The sequence below is a fragment of the Protomyctophum parallelum genome, assembly GCF_964188405.1.
Source record: "Protomyctophum parallelum genome assembly, chromosome: 19".
Classification (NCBI taxonomy): Eukaryota; Metazoa; Chordata; class Actinopteri; order Myctophiformes; family Myctophidae; genus Protomyctophum; species Protomyctophum parallelum.
In genome coordinates this window covers 35,107,492-35,130,839 of record NC_139717.1, presented here as the reverse complement: position 1 = coordinate 35,130,839, position 23,348 = coordinate 35,107,492, and the positions used below count along the sequence as shown (strand labels likewise).

At 42.6% G+C, this 23,348-nt stretch overlaps 1 protein-coding gene across 1 annotated transcript; it reads left to right on the top strand.

The window, feature by feature from the left end:
- Nucleotides 1–10,385: 10,385 nt before the first annotated feature.
- LOC310877147 (snake venom 5'-nucleotidase-like) lies at nucleotides 10,386–22,841 on the top strand. Its single transcript, XM_083790879.1, has 9 exons — nucleotides 10,386–10,856; nucleotides 11,736–11,955; nucleotides 12,894–13,082; nucleotides 17,110–17,316; nucleotides 18,192–18,346; nucleotides 19,074–19,182; nucleotides 20,452–20,601; nucleotides 21,291–21,491; nucleotides 22,150–22,841. Exons 1-9 carry the CDS (start codon nucleotides 10,530–10,532, stop codon nucleotides 22,314–22,316), a joined length of 1,725 nt encoding a protein of 574 aa, XP_083647005.1. The 5' UTR covers nucleotides 10,386–10,529; the 3' UTR covers nucleotides 22,317–22,841.
- Nucleotides 22,842–23,348: the final 507 nt, after the last annotated feature.

Here is a 23,348-nt window from a genome sequence, read left to right as displayed (position 1 = left end):
GCGCAACCCATTACACTATGATGCGCTGACAACTGCTGTAGGAAACGATCTATTTGATCCTATGTGTGTCTGTCCAGGCGTGAACTTGGTAATAGTATAGTCACAGCATGCCATTTCATCTTGTGACTCTGGTTTTTTAACAAATATAAGCACTCCGTTGAACTGATCAATGAATAGCTGTAGAAACAAGTCAATGATGTTGGTATAGTCACATCATGAAACACAAAGGGCCGATTCATACTCCTATTTTAGAGCCGAATAAAAGTCTGTTTAATAGGCTCTGTTAAGCCTACAATGTGACGTCATTTGAGGTTCGGGGGGCGGGCCCCGTCCTAAAGTCGGCTCTTCGGTGCTACTGAAAATTTCTGACGAGCGAAATCATTTTCGGCAATACAGCGCCGAAACAGCGGTAAAATAAGAGTATGAATCGGCCCTTTGTGTTTCATGATGTGACTATACCAACATCATTGACTTGTTTCTACAGCTATTCATTGATCAGTTCAACGGAGTGCTTATATTTGTTAAAAAACCAGAGTCACAAGATGAAATGGCATGCTGTGACTATACTTTTACCAAGTTCACGCCTGGACAGACACACATAGGATCAAATAGATCGTTACCTACAGCAGTTGTCAGCGCATCATAGTGTAATGGGTGGCGCACAGCTTTCAAGGTTATTTTGGTTCACTCCAAAGACTGTTCGAATCCCACTTCCCACAGATATTTTCATTTCTTTTTTATTTTCATCATTCTAACTGTTAGCAGAGCTGTCATTACAGCGATAGGAGGAGAGATATAGCCTGGGAGCTAGTCGGACATAATAAGAAATAAAGAGACGAGTAGGCAGCAATTACATCCACTCCTTCAGCATGTCAACAACATCTGAAGCCAGCCGTTTATTCAGCAGTTATATACACACATGTTAATAGGTATTTCCTGCTGAGCATCTGGCGCTTCAGAATAAGAGCAGGTATATTTAAGACAATAAGATCACATGTTAACACCCCCACTTGATCGTATATTGGTAAACAATAAAATACAACCTTAAAACTTGTATGTTAAACCTTGTATCTTATTTTACACTATCATCTTCACATAAATCACTGTGTTCAAAATAAATACAAATCCTTTTCAATACCAATAAAATGTTTCAATAAATATGTGCAAAATGTAAGCATCTCTTTTACATCTGTCATCACATCAAATTACTGGTTGCAATCATCAACTTCAAATACCCATGTCATTTCTCAAATACATGTTACTTTCAAATACTCATTAATAAATAGCAATACATAAATCACATAATCAGATATAGCCTATCACCCAAACACAAATGAACACTTATTTTTCCTTCTTTTCTTTTGTTTTACTGTGTTGTGACAATAATGCTTCATCACCCTGTTTTTGTTTTCACCCCCCACTGCATTCTTGCCCTCTGGCAGTATAGTCAGGGTAAATTTATCATTTTCTCTCATCACTCCATAACAATAATCAAAGGTTACATTTCCCTGGTAATCAGATTTAGCTCGACACTCGTAATCCTTTAAATATTGAGGTGGTCTCCTCTCTCTTTTTGGATAAGTTGTACTCTGGCCACTTTCACCTGCCTGAATGTCAACCAGATCACTCATCTCTGTACTCTGGCTACATTCACCTGCCTGAATGTCAACCAGATCCCTCATCTCTGACTCTGCATCTTGTTTTTGTGTCTCTTTTGGGGTTACACTAGTCTTCCCAACTTCAGGCAGATGGTTTACAGCCCTTCTCATACTGCAATCATCATCCTCCTCCATTTCTTGCTCTGTTTGAGTCTGACTCGCAATGACACTCTTTTGAATGAATTTTACCCATCTGTGTTTAGCTACAAGTACTTTCCCTGTGTCAGGATAAAACACCAAATAAGCTGGGCTGTTTTTGTCATAGCCTACAAAGATACCTTCTTCACATCGTGAATCCAACTTTTTCTTGTCTTGCTTGTATGCATAGCATGGGGACCCAAATGTTCTCATTCTCGAGAGGTTTGGCTTCTTTCCTGTCAACATATAATATGGGGTCTGTCCTACACATTTGTTGAAACACCTGTTTCGAATAACAGCAGCAGTCATTACTGCATATGTCCACAATTCTTTTGGTAAACTGCTTTCAATCAGCATGCATTTGGCCATTTCAAACAGTGTTCTCCTATTTATTTCAGCTGTCCCATTCTGAGCTGAGATCTCATGTCTGATGGCATTTTTGTTTAGTAATGCTTGAAATAGACCAGAAGCATACACGGTACAATTATCTGATCGAATACACTTAATTTTCCCATAAGGTGAAACATCAGCAATGTATTTCTCTGTAGCTTTGACTGCGTCACTCTTAGATTTCAAGAAATAAACAAAAATTGCTCCTGAATAGTCATCAGTGAATTCTAGAGTATATTTGAATCCATCTTTAGCTGTTGGATCGATTGGTCCAAATAAATCAGTGTGTACAAGTTCTAGTGCAACTTTAGCTCTTTGGTCTGGCTCTCTGTTTCGGCTCTGAGCAAATTTACCTTTTGTGCACACTTCACATGACAACTTGGAAATATCAACCTTGTCTTTAATTTCCATACCCTCAGTTACATTCTGCAATTTCAACACATCTCCGTAGTTGCAATGTCCTAGGATTTCATGCCACGTTTGGATATCATAACACCCATGACATTCATCAACATTAGCAATCTTATCAACAGTGTTTAAGTAAAACAGCCTGTCATGTACCTTAATGTCGAATGTCGTACCATCTTTTTGGATGAGCTTGTTCTGTCTCTCTTTGAAGAAGACTGTGGCTCCGTTGGATATCGCTGCGTTCACAGAGAAAATGTCTTGGGGAAAGGATGGAACATACAGCGCCCCCTTCAGCATAGTTTCCACCTCTCGACCCTTGTCATCTCTCAGGTAAACTATTGCAGCACCTCTCTTCAGCGCTATGCCAGAGGCCCTGACTCCATCAGCCATCTCCAGAACATGCTTCCGTGGCTCGAAACTCTTGTCGAAGTTTCGGAATTTCTTCACGTCGGTCACAATGTGTGACGTAGCCCCGGTGTCGACCATCAGCCCGATGCTCAGAGCAATGCCCTGACATAGTCTCCCGGTGCCGTCCAAGTCGCGGTTCACCTGGCCCACCTTGAAGGTGAACGTGTGCGCCTCTTCATCCTGCGTCACGTTGACGTTATCTCTCCGTCTTCTCCGCCTGCAGGTGGTATCGTTGTGCGTGGGACTTTTGCAAAGACTGCACCACTGTCTCTGTTCTCGCTGACCGGCAGCATCTTCACACTCGAAAGATTTATGCCCCCTCTGGCCGCAGTTGTAACAGGTCGGTCTCACGTCTTTGTCCTTGCCTCTTATTCTCATCACGCTGTCATCTCCGGAATTGCTATTAAACCTTTCAGTGATCTCGTATCTCCTCAGTTTGGCTTTAAAGTCGGCAAAGGTGATGTTGTCGTCACTTTGTGTAATGTGGATGGAAAATGGCTTATATGATTCCGGTAGCCCTTTCAGAATCATAGCTGTCAGTAAGCCGTCACTCAAAATCTCTTCCGCATTTCTCAGTGCCGTAATAGCTATTTCGGCTCGAATAATATAGTCTGTGATCGTTTCGTTAGCAGCCTTCTGGAGCGACGTCAGCTCTGTGTACAAACTAATCACTCTTGGTTTTCCCCTACCTGCATAGTGATCTTTCAGAATCTGCAACGCCTTCCTCCCATCATCTGCTGCATCACGTATAATCAATGACTATTGACTATACTATGACTATATGAAAACTTGTATCATCTAGAACTTGAATTAGTTCGGCATATGCTTCCTCATTTTTCTCGGCGTCCTCAGCGGCTCTTGCTTCGGCTGCAGCGTCTCTCGCGGCTGCTTCGTCCCCATCGAGCACGTCTTCGTCGTCGATATCAGGCTCGTTCAGTATAGTATGCTTAAGCCCTTTTTGCCTTAAGTGCCCGAGGAATTTTACCAACCATAATTCAAAGTTCCGTTCATCTCCATTAAAACAAATCCGACTCCACCGGCTATCACCATCTCTCGTCCTGCTGGGCCCATAACCTGTTGGCAGAGCTGCCATTGCAGCAGTAAGGTAGATGCCTGGAGCTAGTCGGGCTAAACACTCATAATGGAGGAACGTAAATAAGTACTCAGGAGGCAGCAATACCTTCAGCTCGTAACCATGATAATACGAGTGTTTTTATTAGTCATTATATACACTCGTGAGTTGATTGGCATATCCGGTACATCCGGTATAGTCCTTCAGTATAAAAGCATTGCATAAATATATACATACAATACAGATCATCTCAACAGTTTGCCTGTCATCTCTCTTAATAGGTGGTACCAACATCAATACAGAATGGAATTGTGGACAAAATCTTTTATAGAAGTGTTACATATTTGTTAGTCTCTAGTCTAAATGTTCTGATGAATTGAAAATGGTGGATCCTATTGTAAACAAGTGTAATGCTGTCCACAGTAACAGTCTTTGTTAAGTTTGTATTGGGTTGTGCTTTCATGTGAAATGTACCCATGCTGCAAAACTGTTACTTCAATCAATCTCGACAATCCAACGACAACAAAACATTCTAATAGCCTATATAGTTTTGGGTCTGAGTAATTCTCATGATCTCATCAAATGGGGGTCCGTGGCTCAAATGGGTCTGAGGGGCTAAATGTCATCAAACGGTGGTCCGTGGCTCAAATGGGTCTGAGGGGCTAAATGTCATCAAATGGTGGTCCGTGGCTCAAATGGGTCTGAGGGGCTAAATGTCATCAAATGGTGGTCCGTGGCTCAAATGGGTCTGAGGGGCTAAATGTCATCAAACGGTGGTCCGTGGCTCAAATGGGTCTGAGAGGCTAAATGTCATCAAATGGTGGTCCGTGGCTCAAATGGGTCTGAGGGGCTAAATGTCATCAAATGGTGGTCCGTGGCTTAAATGCCGAATGAATAGGCTAATGGACCTTTGTTTGTTTGTTTATTTTCACATACAAAAATATTTCGGAAATGATACACAAGGTCAATAAAGAAAATGTGAAGGAGAAAGCCTAAAAACCCTCCAGGGGCTTGCTAGTGGCTTCTCCAGGCATGTTTGATATGAAACCTTGATATGAAAACGGTTGAAAACCACTGAACTAAATAAGCTAACAGTAGCCCAACATCTGCAAACACTCACTCACCTGAGTTTGATAGACCGCAGACTGAGGACTTCGTTTCCACGGCTTCTTGTAGCTTTTTTTGTTGTTTTTCACCAGCCTGGTAAAAACACTGACGACTACTCTAGGCCTACTCGATCTCGATGTCCATGTCAATTAAATGTTATGTTGCGAGTTATTCATTAAAACAAACAGCTTGTTGTAGCAAACACTATAGCACAGCAGCGTGGTGGGTGTTGGCGTGGGTGTGGTTATTGATTTTACCAAAGGGTGGCGTGAGCGTCCTGAGGACTTAAATACATGCGCATGCGCATTCCGTGCACCGCAGCTCAAGGACCCCCCCCCCCCCCGCTCGAGCACGCACAAACGCACGCGCGCGCACACAAAAACACACACACACACACACACACACAAAAGCACAATTTATTTATGTATTTATTCATTCATTAATTTCATGACGGTATACACTGAATTGCATGGCTGCATTGAAGTGTATGATTCAACTTCTCATGGTTTATATTAAATTGTTTTAAAATGTTAATAATGTTATAGTATAGGCCTATAGTAAAAAGGCTTGACGAAATATTAAAGAAGAGTAAAGCTCCAGTTGCCATGTATTGCTGTACTGCAATATATTTTGATGAAGAATATATTTTTATGGAATATTATATTTTATATTGGGTAAAATATACCCGTGTTTGGTGATGGTGTAACAAAAAATATGGGTTAATTAGGTAACAAACATTATGTTATTTATGTATGAATGTAAGTGTTGAAATATGCTGTCAGATGACAAGTCAACAGTGGACTTTACATCATTAAAGGGACTCTTCCTGGGGGGTCTTTATGTGTGTAAGGAGCATTCAGGTCCATTTAGAAAACAATGTTCTTTGAATGGATGGTTCTTACTGGCCCACCCATAATGGTTTGAATGGTTCTTACTGGCCCACCCATAATGGTTTGAATGGTTGGATGGATGCTATTGGCTCATCCTTAACACTTATACCGCCATTGGCCGAGATCTACGTCAATTAAAGCTCATTATTTATTAAAGCCATCTATACTATGTGAGTACTACCAGTGAGTCGATGTAATCCCTCCATCTGCACCTTGGTCTGCCCCAGGGTCTCCTCCCAGTGGGACGTGATCCTTGGTCTGCCCCGAGATCTCCTCCCAGTGGGACATGATCCTTGGTCTGCCCCGAGGTCGCGTTCCAGGCGAAGAAGCAGTGACTCTACTCCGAGTCTCCATCGCGTGACTGAACTTCTCACCCTATAGACCGATTCCGTAGCGGGTCACATGGTCGCAGCCTACGTATATCCTGTAGGCGGACTCGACGTAGCTGCGGGGGTAAAACCCTCACCAGGCGCATCTCTTCCACTACAGTGAACGGCAGAGTGACTGATGTTAGTTTGCCTCAAACTTTACTCTTTTACATGCTTTTTTACTAACACTAACATTACAAAGATGCCCAGAACATCGAGATGAACCTGTGTAGTTTATGGCTGCTCCAATAGTTGCAACATAAAAAATAAATAAAAACGGAATGTCTAATATCCACCGCGTTGGCGGGGACCAGAGCCATTGAGTAATGGTTGAGACGAAGCAGTGAAAGATACATAACGCCAGTCTTACCCAATACCAAATATTTCTGTTTTATTAACACAAGGCTGCTGTACTTTATACCTCATACTTTAAATGCTTAGTATGAGGTATAAAATACAGCAGCCTTGTGTTCATAAAACAGAAAGATTGGGTATTGGGTAAGACTGAAATTATGTATCTTTCAGGACCTTTCACTGCTTTGTCTCAACCATTACTCAATGGCTCTGGTCTCAGCCACCACGGTGGATATTTTGACATTCCGTATTTATTTATTTTGTATGTTGCCACTATACTGTTGGAGCAGCCATAAACTACACAGGTTCATCTCGATGTTCTGGGCATCTTTGTAATGTTAGTGTTAGTAAAAAAGCAGGTAAAAGAGTAAAGTTTGAGGCAAACTAACATCAGTCACTCTGCCGTTCACTGTAGTGGAAGAGATGCGCCTGGTGAGGGTTTTACCCCCGCAGCTACGTCGAGTCCGCCTACAGGAAATACGTAGGCTGCGACCATGAGACCCGCTACGGAATCGGTCTATATCTCTAAGGGAGATGCCAGCCACCCCGTCGGAGAGAAAACTCATTTTGGCTGCTTGTATTCGCAACCTTATTCTTTCGGTCATGACCCACACTTCATGACCATAGGTCATGACCCACACTCCATGACGATAGGTCATAGGTCATGACCCACACTCCATGACCATAGGTGAGAGTAGGAAGGAAGGCTGCTCGCTTTTTATACATTTCAATGGAACATTCTGAATAATGTCGTCTACTTTTCCTTTTGGTATACTGTATGTTAAGTAGGCCTACATTTGGGGGCACATGCAGTTGGTAGTGCTGTCGCCTAACAGGTAGAACTAGTTTACTAGAAGGTCCATGGTTCGATTCCCGCTGGGGAAGCTGTGGGCACTGGGGTGTGTTCTCTCCTCCGTGCCATCAGTGTGTCTGAGTTTGGAAGCACTCGTTCTGCACTCGCAACCTCCTTCTGCCTCCTGCATTATGTGCAAATTCAAAACAGGTGGTAGGCCTACACAAACTACACATGGGCTGTTGAGTGATAGTCAACGAGCACTTCCAAACTCCAGCACTTAGAAAAAATCACCTGCAAGGAATTTCTTGACAGGAAGTAGCTGTAGCTCATAACATCAGCTTTTCGGACAGCTACAATGTTGGTGAGTTACATCGTTTAATACAATTAGATAGGACTTTTCTGTTTGGATGAATGGGCTGTCAATGGGAAGTTGCACCTAGGTAGCACCCTGGCAGCCGTGTGCATATGAGTGTGTTCCAAATGGTAGGCCTACTATGAAAAAAAGATGAAAATCATGAAAAACTACATACTAGCCTATATCTTATTATTTCATACTATAGCATTTTATTTCATAAAATAAAACACAGAATTTATTTCATATTGTTTTATTTACGGTCCAATTTCCCTGAGAGCCAAGGGCCACTGGGCCCAATGGCTAATTTGTCCCTGCCAATCGGGATCATCGGATAATCAGAAAAGACCTCCGAACATCACATGCTTTGTCAGAACCATGGAGAGCTCCGTAGATTTAGAGTTATTCAGCTTTTTAGTCGGCCTGTACACAAGAAGCGAACGGTACTGCGCATGCACAAAACCGGCCTAGGATCGCTGAAGAAGGAAAGGCCAAGCAAAAAAAGAAAATAAATCAGCGATCCGGTTTAATATCAATAATAAATCTTATATGACTGAGCGTTCCGGCAAAACCGGTTGCCGGTTGGATTCTAATTGGCGGAACGCTCCGTCATGAGCAGTTAATTTGTTAAGGTGAATTGTCATGAAAAGGAACGATGATGCATCTGCATTCTATGATCCTACAGTTTTACTGAGACACTACACTGTCTCTCTGCATTCTATCTCTCTGCATTCTATGATCCTACAGTTTTACTGAGACACTACACTGTCTCTCTGCATTCTATCTCTCTGCATTCTATGATCTTATAGTTTACTGAGACGCTACACTGTCTCTCTGCATTCTATGATCCTATAGTTTACTGAGACACTATACTGTCTCTCTGCATTCTATGATCCCATAGTTTACTGAGACACTACACTGTCTCTCTGCATTCTATGATCCCATGATAAAACTATAGGATAAAACTATAGGATAAAACTACAGGATAAAACTATGACTATAGGATAAAACTATAGGGTAAAACTATAGGATAAAACTATAGGATAAAACTACAGAATGAAACTACAGGATAAAACTACAGGATAAAACTATAGGATAAAACTATAGGCTAAAACTATAGGATAAAACTATAGGATAAAACTACAGGATAAAACTATAGGATAAAACTACTGACGTACTGTATTGGCGTGAACATGACGTATTGGCGAACATTGACGTATTGACATATTTGAATCACATGTCGCGGGTGGGTTAATCAACCCATAGCCAAAAGCAATTCCAATGCAAAAAATCTAACGGTTTGTTGCAGAGAAATGATTTTTGGGGGGATAAATCCCCTTCAACATGATCGCAGGGGTAACGTGACATTGTAAGTGGCTAGCAAAAATAGTGGGAAGGGCCTATGTAAGCGATTGCGGCAACCAGTCTCAATTATTCTAGTTAAGACTGCACTCCCAACACAGTGACACACACATTGTTCTGCCCCCACAGTGTAGTGGTCATGTTTAACTATTCTGTGAAATAGCACCACCCTGTGGTACCCCAGGGTTTGCCTTGTGCTTGCAATTAGATACAACATTATATGGCTTCTGAATTGAATGTACCAGTGACCAAAATGGGACAGCACACTGCAGCTATGACAACTTTTTTCTATATTTGTTGTAGCCTACAAACTGATGTTTTTCTTAAAACCCTTTTTTGTTTACAATGTTGTGCTTGTTTCTATATTTAAATAAACTTACATTAGCCTACATTTGGCTGTACATTTGACTCTTGTGTTATATTCTTGTGAAATATTCAGTAAAGTATATAAAAGGTATATATATTCAGTCAACTATTTAAAAGAAAATCACACCCGTGTGAACTGAGTGGTGCAACTCCCCTCTCTCTCCCCCCCCCCCCCCCCCCCTAGCCCCCCCCTCCCCCTTTCTCTCTCTCTCTCTCTCTCTCTCTCATTAGCAGGCAACAGTACAGCACTATCTCTCTCTCGGTTTCTGGCACAACAGCGCCCCTACTGGTACTAATAGTCATACTCGTGCTCATTAATGTCACATACAGGCGTCACATAGGCGGACACAGACATTGCTGTTCTTTGGAGTGGTAACAGTGGTTGCACCACTCAAAAAGAGCTCAGACACTCTTTGCACAGCCAAACACTCAACTCTCACCCCGAGACAACTCACCCCGAAAGTGAAGACAGCTCACCCCCGAAAGTGAATACTGCAGCTCACCCACGAAAGTGAAGACATCTCTCTCACCGCCCGGGGTGAGATGTCTGGTGAGTTGTCCGGACGTTCGGGGTGAGATGTCCGGACAACTCACCTGGAGGTGGAAAAAGGGTGAGTTGTCTTGTTACCGCCGAAAACAGCGTGAGCGTAGCCTACATGATTGGAGTCACAGAATAAAATAGGTCGCCAGTGTCGGCGTAACATCCGTTCGTTCAACTCAGAGTATGGCTCTGGTTCAACTATAAATATAATAGTGTTAAGCGAGAAGCGACCTCTTATGGTTGGTAACGGTTGGTCTCTTATTGAGCCGTGGTAGAGACAGACAGACAGAGAGAGAGAGAGAGAGAGAGAGAGAGAGAGATGGAGGCAGCACACTTGGTCCAGAGCTTTCTGCTCTGCCTGCAGTATGTCTGCGTGTCCGCGGCGGCGTGGGACCTGGTGCTCCTGCACACCAATGATGTGCACGCCCGCGTGGAGGAGACCAGCCGGGAGTCGGGCAAGTGCACCAAGGGGAGCTGTTTCGCCGGGGTGTCCCGCCGGGCGACGAAGATCAAAGAGATCCGGAGCAGGGAGGAGAACGTTCTGCTACTGGACGCCGGCGATCAGTTCCAAGGAACGGTCTGGTTCAATGTCTACAAGGGCCTGGAGGCTGCTCACTTCATGAACAAACTGGGTTACGATGCCATGGTAAATATATTATTTAATATAAATATATGTCTGGTAAGGTTCAATGTTTACAAGGGCTTGGATGCTGCTCACTTCATGAACAAACTTTTCGATGGTAAATATATAATAGTCTAATAAATATTAAATAATAATGATAATAAAAAAATACTATATATATATATATATATATATCTGTTTTCAACAACTGATTTATTTATTCGTTTTCATTTTGAGTAGACATCATTTATCAAACTTAAGTCAATTATTTGGTCTACGTTTTTGTATGATAACATGAAATAAAATTGAACAAATGTATTGAGACCACAAAATAATGTATTGACGTAGGTCAATTTTAATTGGCATAGACTTATATGTGTTCTCTCTCTAAAACAAAAACAGCGTCAGACTCAGCATTATGGTGGATGCCTATACTGTATATCATATTTATTTATATAGGCCTGTATCGAGTTGTGCTTGAAATGTACTGTAATTCTGCAAACTGTTAAATACTTCAATCAATCAATCTACCGCAACTTACTTAGCTGGGTTTCTTTCAAAGGAGATAATTGAAGATAATATCTTAAATTTAATTCGAGATACAGTTGTTTAATGTAGCATCCATCCACTTGTCACCTAGATGACTATTAGAATGGACTTGACTACTGTGGGTAGCTAATGCAGTGTGGACCCAGGGACCCCCTGGGTTCCTCGAAGGTGTTCCAACTTCCAATTGGGTCATTTGTACACTCAGAGTTATGGGGTCCTTGAAAACAAACAAACAAAAAAGGTTTGAGTACCAGTGAGCTAATGAATACCTCTAATTAGACTAACCCATTTAAACCGGGAAAGCATCTGTATAGTTTAAAAATGTAGCGTTGGATATTTCTCTCTTTCTTTCAGGCCCTGGGGAATCACGAGTTTGACAACGGAGTGGAGGGTCTTAAACCGTTCCTACACAAAGTGAACTGCACGGTGCTCAGTGCAAACGTCAGACCAGACCACACTCTGGCCTCGCAGGTGGAGGGCCTGTACTTGCCCTATGCCATATTCCACGTGAACGGAGAGAGAGTCGGAGTGGTGGGATACACATCGAAGGAGACCCCTGCATTGTCACAGCCAGGTACTGTACATAGATGGTTTCTTTAAAGGTAAAAAAATTACTTTCCCCCCTACAATTATCAATTTTCCCAAAGTGAAACCTTGAATACTTGGAGAATCAAGAATCCAAAAATGAGAGAATATAATAGATAATACTTGAATTTCTTTGTTAAAAAACAAAACAAAAACAAAAGAAAATGTTCTAACAATGGCAAAACGATGTCAAATATCAGTTTAACATAATAGCTCTGAGTATAATCCAGTTTTCCTATCTTTCCAGTTTTATAATCCTCATTACTTAAAAAAAACAGCCTTTTCACAGAATTTTGTAGAATACAGTGGTAATCCATTCCATTCATTCACAATTATTTAATTCAAGATAAATAAACCAAATATCTTCAGTGTTCTCAGTTGAAAGAAATCCAGCCACTTAGTTGCTGTGTGAAGTTAAATAAATACATCATTCACCAGAAAGCTGACACGTTTTTTGAGTGAACTCAATTATGCCATATATTGACCTACGTCAATATAATATAATATATCATCTCAATTTATCAATATATCATCTCAATTTATCAATATATCATCTCAAGTGGCTCGACTAATTAATTCTTACTCTTGAATTCCTCTTTAGGCATCTGATTTTATAAAATAAACGTAGACCAAATAATCGTCACTTGTATAGACAGAATTATATAGGATTAAAGATGAAACAGTTATTGTGGACTGAGCTTAAAATACTTATGGGCGCCCGGGCCTGCCCAGCAGTCCAGGTATACCTATAGGCTGCTAATACCTAATAGCCTGACAGTGTGTCGCGGGTTCGACTCCCGATCCCGACGACCATTACTGCGTGTCACTCCCAATCTCTCTCCCCCATTTCCTGTCATCTTACTGTACACTCTCAAATAAAGGCAGACAAAAGAATACTCATCACTAACCCTGGTTGCCTTCCATCAGGACCACATATGCACTTTGAGGATGAGGTGAGCTCCATGCAGCCCCATGTGGACAAGCTCCTGACGCTGGGCGTCAACAAGATCATCGCCCTGGGTCACTCTGGTTTCATCATGGACCGACACATCGCCAAGAAGCTCCGAGGCGTGGACGTCGTAATCGGAGGGCACTCCAACACCTTCCTATATACAGGTATGTTATGCAAAAGTCTGACGCTGAACTGCGAAGAAAATTGTGAAAGCTGCCTAACATAAAGGATCACATACGAGCCTCTGTCCCGGGCTGTGGAGGTTTCCCAAGCCAGAGCGGAGAGGGAAAGCGCCTAGATACTCCTTGGCTCTGAAGGCAAAAGGCAGGTACTTTGTTTTTTAGACATTTCCCCACTCTGGAAGTGCCAAAGAACCCCTGTGCTGGCTCTAACCCGACTCAGAGAGCCCTGTGGGTGGGCCCCGGGCACAGATACATTGACATAACAACGCGTCATCAGAGCGGAGGGAGGGGCGTCAGCTGCGACTCCGCGGCTCCGCCCACCCCCCAGGGTAAGATTTGTGATTTGTGATTTGCTCTCGTTCACTGCAATGCAATTTGCGGCATTTTCAAAACAATATTGCGCAGAGTAGCGATTATCAAACGTATTTGCAATGCCATACGTTGAAAGATCTGTTGCCCGCGGACAAGGCACGTTACCTCCGCAAGTTAGATATTATCGGCATGGATGTTTGTCCGTATGTGATTAAGGATTGGAAAAAGTTGCATTGGCAGCCATAGAAAATTCTGCCCAGGGTAAAAGACCGGATGTGATGTTTTTGGGCGTTCCTGTCTTGTTAAAAAACCGGCTGTGACGTTTTTGGGCGTTCCTGTCTTGTTTCGTGTCAATGTATGAGCTCCCGACTCTCAACAAGCCGTCAACCATGCCTGTCGGAGCTGGAGATTCTGGAGATATGAGCATGCTATGCTATTTCACGCCCCATGGAATGTACAATGTTGTTGCTTTAAGAGGTGATTACAGAAATGATATGTATCATGGTCACAGTCACACACACACTTATATGTATTTGTATAGAAACAACATTTCACATGGGTGGTCGCAAGGGCAGTCTGTGTTTTGTGTTGCAAACTCCACCATGTATGCCAATAGGACACATCTGAAGATAGAGACATCAGAGATTAAGTGCCCAGTGGTCTGGGATTTCCTGACAGCGCAGTGAGGGAGTTGAGTATAAATGTTGGCGTCCGTCCGTGTTGCTGGCAGCCAGCACATTATGCAGCCCTCCTGGTCTGTCTGGATACACTCCAGTGTCTCCTCAGCCGTGAAATGTACCACTACACAGCCTTGTTTGGCTGTAGGGCTGCGACCATCGATCATTGTCATAGAGATTGTTCTATCGATTCTATCGATTACCGATAAATCAAATAAATGACTACACTAGTGTTTCTTTTACCCATTTAGACCTGAGGCCGGAAGTAACATTTACTGAAGTACTGTACTTAAGTACAATCTTGAGTTAAAAAAAAAAAACTTTACTGGAGTATTTCTAATTTGCAATAACATATACTTCTACTCCACTAGCCTACATCTCACTACAATTATTTGAGAAGGGCTGGTTTCCATTAAGGTTCAATTCATCGAGTGTTGACATGAGTCTTGCAGCAGTATTCTGACCTTTTCCCTTGTTTGGAAGTGCACAGAGGCATGCTTTACATACAACTGTCCAGCCTCAGTGCGCACGTGCACACACACACACACACACACACACACACACACACACACACACACACACACACACACACACACACACACACACACACACACACACACACACACACACACACACACACACACACACACACACACACACACACACACACACACACACACACACACACACACACACACACACACACACACACACACACACACACACACGCACAGCTGTGTCAGTAGATAAGTTCAACATTAACTCACAGTCATTACATTTCCGTGGCGGCAACAACTTTTCACAGTACGCCTATACTGAAAGTTGTATTTTATTCTTCCTTTTCTTTTTACCACATGAATCCTAGCCTATAGTCAGTCATTCAGTATAAACTGCCGATCTACAAGCTCACACAAAGTGTGTAGATTGGATATAATTTCTTTAAAAAGACATTTGGTTTAGACTCGGGAACAAAGGAGTTAGGGGAACGAAACTGGTGAAGTGAGTCAAATGGGCGTGTGTCTGCAGCGTGTCTGCTCCTTGCTCTGTGTGCGTGGAAGGAAACTTTGAGTTGTCGTCATCACTGTGGTTCAGTGTTCCGTGGCGTAGTGGTCCAACATTAACATGCATTTCTGACTGTGCTGTGCAGGCTTATAAATAACCAGAGCGAGCTCTGTCTCATTTACTTGAGTATCCCTTTGAATAAATCACATTTACTGTACATGCATTTTATATTTGTATAGATTTATTTTTCTTCATTTATTTGGAGATTTGGATGTTATTCAGTCCATATCAATGCATTGTTTGTTTCATCTGGCTGAAGCTCCTATGTAGTCAGTGAATGAGTGAGGGACATTCACTCTTCAGCTGGCTGAAGCTCCTATGTAGTCAGTGAATGAGTGAGGGACATTCACTCTTCAGCTGGCTGAAGCTTCTATGTAGTCAGTGAATGAGTGAGGGACATTCACTCTTCAGCTGGCTGAAGCTTCTATGTAGTCAGTGAATGAGTGAGGGACATTCACTCTTCATCTGGCTGAAGCTCCTATGTAGTCAGTGAATGAGTGAGGGACATTCACTCTTCCACTGGCTGAAGCTCCTATGTAGTCAGTGAATGAGTGAGGGACATTCACTCTTATACGTCATGGACATCCAAAGGGACTTTTATTAGGCCATGCATCCTCATATGGAATGATTGTGTCCTAGGGACACTGATATGAAAAGTCTTTAGTCTTAAACAAAATGTAAATGTCTAAATGCCACAAAGAGCTTTACTCTTTCATTGAGAGGAACATGGATTTGTAAAGTAAAACATCAGTTGTCCCATGTGCTAGTGTATGAAAATAGGAGGGTAGATATTTTGTTTCACCTCTTGAGGTGGCACAGATGGTGTCAGACTTGTGATTTTAATTTTGTACACAAATCATACAAGTATTTACTTGTCATCAAATGCACTGACTGATATGTGAGTCAGTGCACTAGAAAGGGCCTTTGTGCATCTAAATGACATGAGTTTTTGTGTAATTACTTGTCACCAATTATTCACCATGCCTCTGAGGTGCAGGACTCAGAGATACAGTAGGTCAGTGTTTTTGTAAAAAGAAGGTTTGCGGTTCCAACCTGAGGTCCGAGGATGAGGTTGGAGATTGTCTGCCAGTCTATAATCTTTTACTGAAGAGCAGCATACAGGACAATGGACAAAATACAAAACACAATGGTGCAGTGGTCCTTTTGAGGACCCCCTCTAAAAGGAGATGAGGCATCTCAAGGGGATTATACTTTCAATAAAGGTACCGGTATATAATATAATGTACTGTACCTCTCATAGCAGAAGTTCAGAGTTCAAACATCAGACAGCTAAATAGGCTTCCGGGGAAATCTCACAAGGAGAAGAGCTCACAATGTCAGCGGGGAAATATTCTTGTTTATGTAGCCTTGAGCTATGTGAAAATATAGTCAAATAATAGGCAACTACAGAACACAACTCTATCCTTGTTTATGTAGTCTTTTTAAGCATCAATCTCTAATCTCTAAAAGATGTTCTTGCGGTCTGAAATGACCCACTGCATATCAGTTTGGGGATTCTGTTGCAAGTGGTTACAGTTGCAACTTCCTGCATTGCATGAGCGTGGACTTGAGACCCAAGGTTGACATTGTAGGCATTTTCAATGTTTTCTCCAGAAGTTGGCTCTAAACTAAAGACTTTAAGTCAAGCACTAAAGTTACAAATACACAGAATGTTATTTAGTGTAGAGTGTAGACGCCATGCTCTTTACTTTGTTTAGACATAATGCTAGATTCATTGTTTAGCTGGTATCCTAGTTTGTTTTAGGTATTGTTTAATTGCATTCAATTTATACAATGATTCACCGGTCCGTGTGTATACTGTATAGTACTGTAAGTCTCTGTATAAGAGTGTCTGCTAAAATGCCTAAATTGTAATTATAAATTGTAGCCTAAGCCTACTATACAGGGATACACAGAGAAGTGTCATTTTTCTTTCAACTATCTCTCTCTCCTGATAGGATCGTCTAACTCTAAGCCTTCGTCCGAGATCCCGGCAGGGCCCTATCCTTTCATGGTGCGCTCAGATTACGGTGGAGATGTCCCCGTGGTCCAGGCCTACGCCTTTGGGAAATATCTGGGATACCTGCGAGTGAGCTTCGATGAAGCCGGCAACGTGCTGCACTCCACCGGCAACCCTATCCTACTGGACAGCACTGTGGCAGAGGGTGAGTTACTACTAGGGCTGATACCCTGAATCGCTTTTTCAATTAAAGTAGCTATTAGCAATAATATTTTTTTGGGGTATTCAGACAGCCATAGAATTTGCCTGTCTACTTCCTGATTGCATGGTTAGTCATTTCTGCAGGGATGTGCTCGATCAATGACAAAGCTTCTAGGAAAGTCTTTGAACGCGGCCCCTAGAGGTGTCACAGAGAGTGTGACCCTTTGCTGGTCTGAATACCAAAAACAAAACAAAAGGTCATAACAAATTTGACATATTATTGCTTATAGCTACTTTAATAGAATAATCGAGAAGCATGTTGTTGTTTTTGATTAATTTAATTGATTAGTGTTGTTCAACACTTGAGCACTATTTTATACTCCATCCACTTTATTATACTTTATAGTCGCATAAAAGTAGTGAAAATAGCCGATCTACATGCAATTAAGAGTTATTTTTGCTATTACGGCTGGGCTACACTGGGGACAGAATTGGCACCGTTCGTGGAGCGGAGTCCGCCACAGTACGCTGCCACTATAATCAATGGAACCCGGCTACACCAAGCGTGGGTGCGTTGCGCAGGTTGTGCGTAAGCTTCGCGCATTCATCTAAAATTTTTTTACGTGAGTGCTCTGTTTTTCACGCGTGTCCTCGAGGCAGCCCTTCATCTCACCTTCAGAGGAGAAAAAAAAGGAAATACGGAATCCCTGGGGGACGGACGAATTGCAGCCACTTAGCTGCTTCTGTTCCCCCCCCCCCCCCCCCCACTACGGTTCCGTTCTGTCACCAGTGTAGCCCGACAGCAGCAGTGGGTGAGTTATACAGACAGAATACAAGTAGTTTACGTTTGTTTACGTATTGTATCTTCTGTCCTCCCAGATCCCGCTATCCGTGGTGAAGTGGACGAGTGGAAGAGGAGCTTGGCCAACTACTCCGCCAAGTACGTGGGCATGACGCTCGTCTATCTCAATGGAACGGCTGACGAATGCCGCTACCGCGAGTGTAACCTGGGAAACCTCATCTGTGACTCCATGGTGAGTGTTTCAGGCCTGGGATTTGTTTTTACGGGCAAGGCCACTTTGCCTTTGGTGTTTTGTTATTTTTACTTATTTTTGTTTTATTGAATCCTAATGTAAAGCACCTTGCCCATAAGGCCAAATGCCAGGGCAATAAAACCTTGATTACCGGTATTTTGAAATATAGCCTAGGACATTTTTACTTGAGTTGTGACCCATGAAAATTAGTCTGTGACCCACAAATGGGTCCCGACCCACTGTTTGGGACAGAGTAGCCTGCCTAAAGCATATCATACGTGGTCTGCTCTTTTTCCCTCTACACCAAACCTCTTCTCCTAAAATAGTACATCTACAAGCTCACAATGTGTCTGTGGCACATTGTGAGCTTGTAGATCTGCTATTTTTGCCGAATGTTCCCTCCCATAATAGGGATGCTAAAATAAATCATCACACGAAGATTTGGTGGCCCCCCCTGCAGTATCTCTGAGGACCCCCTAGCGGTCCCAGAGTAGACCCTGCTGAAGACGCCTAGTCTATAATATAAGGCAGAGTATTTGGGATGTGAACTGTGAAGATTTTGAGAATCAGCCACCAAATACATGGGTGCAGCCAATAACCACATAATTGAGGCATCTGGCTCGGGGCCTGTGCTCCTGCTCCCTCTCCCTATCTAATGAAGCAGCGAAGTTCTAAAAATAGATATTTTAAAAACTGTGTGTAACTGAGAACCCTGTCTGCCATGCAGATTGACAACAACATCAAGTATGCAGACGAGCTGCAGTGGAACCACGTGAGCTCCTGCATCTACAACAGTGGAGGCATCCGCAACGCCATTGATGAACGCGCTCGTAACGGTACGTGTGTACGGCACGCTCTATTAATTGACCCATTCTGGACGAGAACCCCTTTTGGTGTTTTTTTTTTATTAATTTATATTTTTTGTCCCACGATTTTGTAACCCATTTTTCACCCCTGTGTCAATCATCCTGTGATGTGATCCTGGGCTCTACACACCCTCCGCCAACCTAGGGAGAGCAACGGACTTAACTCATGCTTCCTTCATGCTTGAGTGTCCAAGTTGCTCCTTTACACCTGACAGGGGGGAGTTTCCCTGGTTGGACGTAGCGCGTGGAAGGAACACGTTATTCCAACCAGTTTATTTCCCCTCCATCAGTGTCCCGGCTGGCCAGGGGGAGGCAGTTTAGAGACCAGGATTACTTTTGGTGTTTTAAGCATTATGTTATAATCTATGATCTACAAGCTCATATCATAGCGTGGCACCGAGTGCCACACTACGAGCTTGTAGATCTGCTTTCTTTTTTTTATCGTGAAAATGTGGCACAAATATTTGGATATATAGACAGACAGACAATCGTGATGTACTGTAAACCTAGCCCTAGCAGCAGATCTCGTCACTGTGGTAAGCTTCCAGCTTACCACAGTGCATATTTCTGACTCTTCCTCTATGATTTTCTCCTCCTTGCATAATGTACGTACTTTAAACACATGCTGCCACTGTGTTGAAATTAAGTTTGTTTTAGGGAGGAGGCAAAGCAGCCAGTGACATACCGTCTCTGTCGAAGCAGCCAGTAGCATATACCGTCTGTCCAAAAACTGTTACTTTTAAGGATTCAAATTCCAAAATATAGTGAATAGTGAAAGTAGCAGATCTACAAGCTCAAGCTTTCGAGCTTGTGGATCTGCTACTTTTGATTATTTTGTGTGAGGCTGTACGTATAATCAAGTGGGCGTTCAGCAACAGAAATAAACCCCACAAAAACAAAAATAGAATGTTAGAATATGGAGATAAGAGGTATCTGCCCGACAACGATATTAAAAAAAGACTAGTCCTGTCATCACACACTCTTCCAGCTTGTTGGTTGTACACACTGGCGCTGTAACTACATCAAACCTTCCATAACAGGCTTATATAACAAGGGTTCCCAAAAGTAAAGATGTATCTCTCCACAAGACCCAAACGTACAAAATGACAAAAGCTAATCCTTTAATAAAGAGCACGTGGGACCTTTTTCTTATAATAATATAATCAGAGAATATTCTCATTATATGATTATTCTACTATAGGAAGTATAATGTGGTTATTATAACATACATACATACAGGCTCCATCACCATGGAGGACCTGATCTCCGTCATGCCGTTTGGAGGGACGTTGGACCTGGTGGAGCTCCGAGGCTCCACGCTGTGGAAGGCTTTTGAACACTCTGTGTGGAGATACGGACAAGGCGCTGGAGAGTTCCTACAAGTGTCCGGTACCACCTTCCTCCTCCTCCTCCTCTTTACCTTTCTCTTCTTTACATCCTTGTCAGTGTTGGAGAAATTGATTTGGAGAAATGCTATTAATTGTATGTTATACAACAGGTAGTTTCTAGGAAACAATTTTTTTTTGCACTTCTGCGTTGCTGCAGGAACGAGCCGACAGGCGAGTTCCGTAGGCCCATTAATGACAAAAGCACACCCTCTAGTGTAATATTGCTTAATTTTAAACCGTGGACTGCAATACAACAAAGTCCTTAAAAGTTTGAGATTGGAAGTGACGTCACAAAGACAATAAGGTGAAGATGATAAAAGGGTACTGAAATTGGCAACCCACCTGAATTTGTCGTTTCTGTTTATTAAGGCGTTGGAGAGACGGGGAGACCCCTGCTACTGAACACACACTCAGGGGTGGAGAGAGCATATCTGTACTCTCACACTCAGGGGTGGGCGACTTTGATGATGGAGAGAGCATACCTGTACTCTCACAAGTAGCATATTGTAAACGCCATCACTCAAATAGCCCATAATTAAGTAATTATTTTGAAACAATACATCGAACGATCGTAGTATCGTGGTTAGTATCATGGTCAGTAGTATCATATCCCAAGTGGTTAAAAGCATACCGTTCTGTGTCTTTGCGCTGAAGCGGTGGCGTTTTCCATGTCTCGTACCACCACCACAGGGTTCCGTGTGGAGTATGACGTGTCCAAGATGGCAGGACGGCGGGTGAAGAGCCTCCGCATCCTGTGCACCAACTGCCGGGTTCCCCACTATGAGCCTGTGGAGCAGGAGCTGCTCTACAAGGTGGTGCTGCCCTCCTACCTGGTGACGGGAGGAGACGGATACTCCATGATCAAACAGGAGAAACTCAAACACAACAGCGGTGAGTTGCATGTCGCTGCCGACGGGCGGAATCGTTTAATGTTCAATACTGTTACTTTTGACACCATTTACACTATTTTGTGTCAATATTTATAAATACCCACAGACATATTTAACCATTTCACGTTTCGAAATCTAAAAAAAATATACAAGATTGACTGTCAGTCATAACTGTCAGGTGCAACAAGCTCTTGTAGCTTGTTCGTTTCCGACGTTCTTTTGTTGGTTCCTTCACTGCGTTTTGTTATGGTTGTCGTCTAGCTCCAGTTAGCTCATAACCTTAGCTTCCGTTGCCACTCACGTCGCCTTGCGGCATTCAGAGTATAGGCTTTTATGCCTTTCAGACTGCCATTGGTTTAGGAGTCAGCCAATCATGACTAGGTCGCTAGTAAGGGCCGATTCATACTCCAATTTTACCGCTGTTTCGGCGCTGTAGTGCCGAAATGATTTTGGCTCGTCAGAAATTTTCAGTAGCACCGAAGAGCCGACTATGAATCGGTATGAATCGGCCCTTAGGTCGCTAGGAGGCAGCAAATCGTGACTAGGTTGTCTTAGTAGTGGTGGGTGAAAATGTAGTCCAAGCGCTTTTCAAGCACCTGGCAAAAATCTGCCATGCCATTTGGTTGAGAATCACTGGAATAAACCGCTTTCTCTTCCAGGCGATTTGGACATTGCTGTTTTGTCGAACTTCATCGCCGAGAGGAAGAAGATTCACCCGTCAGTGGAAGGACGGATACGCATCTCCAGCTCAGCCTCGGGACTATCAGCGACCACTGCTTCAGTGATCCTAACTGGACTGTTCTTCACACTCTACGGGAGTCTGTGAGCTTTATTTAGCACAGGCTTTGAAGAGAACAGAAGTGTGTTTTTATTGAAGAAAAAAACTACCGGTATCCTATTTCATCATAGCGCCAAATCAGTTGTCTCAAGATACTTTACATAAAAGAGCAGAGACCTGACATGGTCCCACCCTGGACCAAGCAACTATTTGCGACGGTGACAACATAAAACCATTTATTTATCAATCCAAAATCTTACATGGCAGAAATCTCATTAGATTTGTTTGGCTCCATACTGTATGATGACCCAGACAGATACCGTTTCATTATTTAAGCTGTTCTAAAACTTGAGACATGTCTTTTTAGCTGTTCTTTCTTTTGGATTATTTGATTGTTGTGGGTTACAGCTTCACTCTGCTTTTACCTTGTTTTAACCGATTTAGACCTGGGAACTGATTCTACAAATGTCTTGACTCATGAAAAACCTATGTTTCTATATCAGTGGTTCTCAAACTATTTCATGTCATAATTATATGTAATTGGCCGTGGACCCCAATCTCAAAATACCCCCCCCCCCCTGCCCAGAAGCAAAGATATGAATTAAGAGCTTGTAGATCTATTTTTCAACATCTAAAGTTTAGGAGGAGAGAGACCTGCACACTGACACTTGCTGGTTCAAGAGCTTTTTTATTTTCAATAATGCAACATTTCGGTCCTTCGACCTTTTTGAGGAAGGCAGGCATGTACCATATCTTATACACTGTAATGACTTGGCATATTAATGACAAACATTTTTTATAGAAATGATTATGCACCTCTCGTGAAAAAACATGTTTACCACATGTGCTGTGCGTATATCTTCTTAGTCTTTGTCCACTGTGTGTGAACGCCAATATTAAACTGCAAGATCAACCACAAAAAAGAAGACATTTGAAAGAAAAGTGTGTGTCATGATTGTGTGAAGAATTCAGAAAGGCTAGTAATTAATTTATGGCTGAAATTTCAGTTGACGGAGTAGTACGGTTCAGTCAAGTATTATCTGTATGGATAGTTGAATGTCCAAACAGTGACAGTAAGCC